Source organism: Orycteropus afer, unplaced genomic scaffold, assembly GCF_000298275.1.
Source record: "Orycteropus afer afer isolate SDZICR_OR568_19922 unplaced genomic scaffold, OryAfe1.0 scaffold00199, whole genome shotgun sequence".
NCBI lineage: Eukaryota > Metazoa > Chordata > Mammalia > Tubulidentata > Orycteropodidae > Orycteropus > Orycteropus afer.
The window spans coordinates 1,378,532-1,381,682 of NW_006921786.1; the positions used below are offsets into that span (position 1 = coordinate 1,378,532).

Here is a 3,151-nt window from a genome sequence, read left to right on the forward strand (position 1 = left end):
TATGTGGGTAAACATGCCAACTTGCTTCTTCCTGCAGCGTCCTTCCAAAAGGACACTCTTCATGGCTTCATATCACCGTCCCAATGAGGTTTTAGTTCCAAGAAGCTACTTTGAATGAGCCCAAAAGTAACAGACCCTGTCCAAAATATAGATGTTCTCATAGTATGAAGGCCATTCTGTAAGTTGCATACATATTGGCACCTAAGAGAGACAAAGCTTCCTTCCTCTTCAGCAAGAGATTATCGCACCCAACAACACTGCTTTGGCTAACTCTTCTTCCTCTGTTCCCGCATGTGTGCAGCAATTGAACCAGCGATTTCTGCATTCTTCTTGTTCTGGCCAAAATAATCTAAAAACTCACCATCTGGTCCAATCAAGTACATTATTATTGTATGATCCACCTGCAGAGAAAAGGGGTAAAGCAATGACAAGAAGATTAGAAGAATAAGCAGTGAATTAATGCTGCAGAATAAGATAGCTTTACATTAATCCTTAAATAACCTTTATAGTATCTACTTTTTATGGAATGGGCCTAAACTTACTAAATAGCAAATTTAAAGGGATAAAGTATGTAAAATCCTTTGTGTTCCAGAAATTTCCATTGGCTTTTACTTAAAATATCAGCTAGAATGTGGAATTTTCTTTTGGTTCAATCCTTAACATACTTCCTCCACATAATCTCCAAGAAAAGAATCCATCTTCTAAGAAATGGCTGTTGCTGGCCTCCACAAAACCATCAGTGCTGTGCAACAGCTCACATTCGTGAGTAAAACATCTTACATGCTGTCATGTTAAAAAGAGATGTCATAAAAGTACTGGTGAGACATCACTTTCTTTATTAAGTTCTGGGGTGTGTTCCTTTATGTTTTAGGGAGAACCGGCTATCATCAATTACTACCTTTACTGCCTACCATGTTTTATGAGAAAAAACCAGGAAACTAAGCACTGGTTTAATTATCCAATCTATAAATTCTAACAATATATTCAATCCTCATATTATTAATTTAAACAGAAACATGTAAACAAGTGTTTTTCTCTCTTTTATAAGCCACCCTGAATAATCCTATCTGAAGCAAATCATCCTGGAAACTCCTGGGAGCCATAAATGCTATACCCCCAAGAAATCATCTTAAATTCATTATCCACTCTCCTGGCAAAGTTCTTAAAACAGTCTTAGCACTAACTTAAGTTTAGATTAGTCATCTCTCTCTCTCTTTTTTTAAGTCATATCTTTTTTTTTTAAGTCATATGCTTCCACAAAATGCAAATCAAAATAAGCAGAAAGGATTCGGCACTTGGAGACCTTGGAATTTATTGCAGGCCTGATTGCTATTTGGCAAGACCAAAAAAAAAAAAAAAAAAAAAGATGGGAATGTGATTGCACATACCAAACAGGAGACACCCCACTCCCCCAAATATACCCGGACACACATTACATGCCTGTGAGGTTATAATTTTTTATACAGATACACATTCATAAAGATACAGCAAATGGAAAGAGCACTTGCCTACCCACATAAGGAAAGAATGTACAGCAAGAACTCAAAACAGCTGCTGAGTTAATGGTCTCTGAATAATTTATGGCAAGAGCAAGACAGGGGATCTATGTTTCTCCACACATCTGATACAGAAATCAAAATCAAGTCATTGCTCCTCTCAAGCTTACTCTCTGTAGCTTATATCCCTCTTTCCTTCCATTTCTTCCTTTCAAACAGAATTAGTCGGTTGATTTTACAAGCATCCTTAACATTAATTACTTACTAATACATAATAAAAATATTTTCCTATCTATATCTGTAAACCCTGTCAATAGTTACTTCTCAATATTCACTGGAGTTGAGGGCAGAATATATCAATGTTTCTATTATATGTTGCTCTTGTTAGGTGCCGTTGAATCAGCTCCAACTCCTAGCAACCCTATGCACAATGGAACAAAACACCACCTAGTTGTGCACCATCCTCACAATCCCTAATATATAGTACTACAAGTTTCTAATATTCCTAGTATATAAAAAGGAAATTAGTATTTATTTACAAGGTCTTTTACCTGCTAATTTAACTGGTGAGACAGGTATCATCTCCTTTACAGAGGAGAAAACAGGCTAGATTATAAATTATATAATTAGTAAGTGCCAGACCTAAGCAAGCTTAGAACCTAGATCTGTCTGACTTCAAAGTCTACCATGTTTTCATATTACCACGTTGCCACTATTTCTACTGAAGTCTACTGGAGAGCAGGAACTCAGTTTTTCTAATGTGTTAGTGTTTTTTAATATAATTTATTTTTTGAAAAATACATGCACATAAGAAAGAACAAAAGGATATATAACGAACTTACACAATGAAAAGAAAGTCTTCCTCCCATTCCTGACTCCCAGAGTCCTTGGTTCTCCTCAGAGGGAACCACTGTCACCAGTTCCTTCCGTATTTTTCCAGAGAAATTCTCTCCATTTATTAGTGTGGCATACAATGTCTAAGGCATTTGACTACTAATCCAGAGGCTGGCAGTTCAAACCCACCCGCCACTCCTCAGAAGGAAGATTGGGCAATATACTTCCATAGAGATACTGCCTCAGAAACCCAAGGAGTCACTGTGAGTCCAATTGACTCAACGGCAGTGAGGTTTTTTCTTCTTAAATATCATTTACCACCTTTTTCTTTTTAAACACAAGTATCAGTGTACTATACTTGCTTCTTCAGTTAACAGTATCTTGGACACTGTCCTAGTGAAAACAAAACAAAACAAACAAAATCAACCAAACCACTACCATTGACTGGATTCTGACTCATAAAGACCATGTGCCCCATGGGATTTCCAAGGTTGTAAATCTTTATGCAGGCAGACTGCCACAGCTTTCTCTTGCAAAGTGGCCGGTGGGTTTGAACCACCAACATTTTGGATGGCAGCTGAGCACTTTAACCACTGTGCCATGCCATACATAAATAGTAGCTGTTTAAAAAATGGTTGCTTGGTTTTCTGTCTTTTCTCTTTTATAACAATGCCTCTGGGCATAAGATAAATTTCAAGTAGAATCTCCAACCTAAAAAATATTCTACTTTAAATCTGCAGAACACCGCATAACGTGGATGAACTTGGAGGACATTATGCTGAGCGAAATAAGTCAGTCACAAAAGGACAAATATTGTATTA

General features: G+C 37.0%; 1 protein-coding gene across 1 annotated transcript in view; it reads right to left on the bottom strand.

Moving 5' to 3' along the window:
* Positions 1 to 266: 266 nt before the first annotated feature.
* The window catches only part of LOC103203083 (protein SCO1 homolog, mitochondrial), a 40,079-nt gene continuing 37,194 nt past the window's right edge, over positions 267 to 3,151 (bottom strand). Inside the window, exon 6 of the mRNA XM_007948043.1 lies at positions 267 to 401. Coding sequence (XP_007946234.1) covers positions 267 to 401 — 135 coding nt within the window. The remainder of the gene's footprint in view (positions 402 to 3,151) is intronic.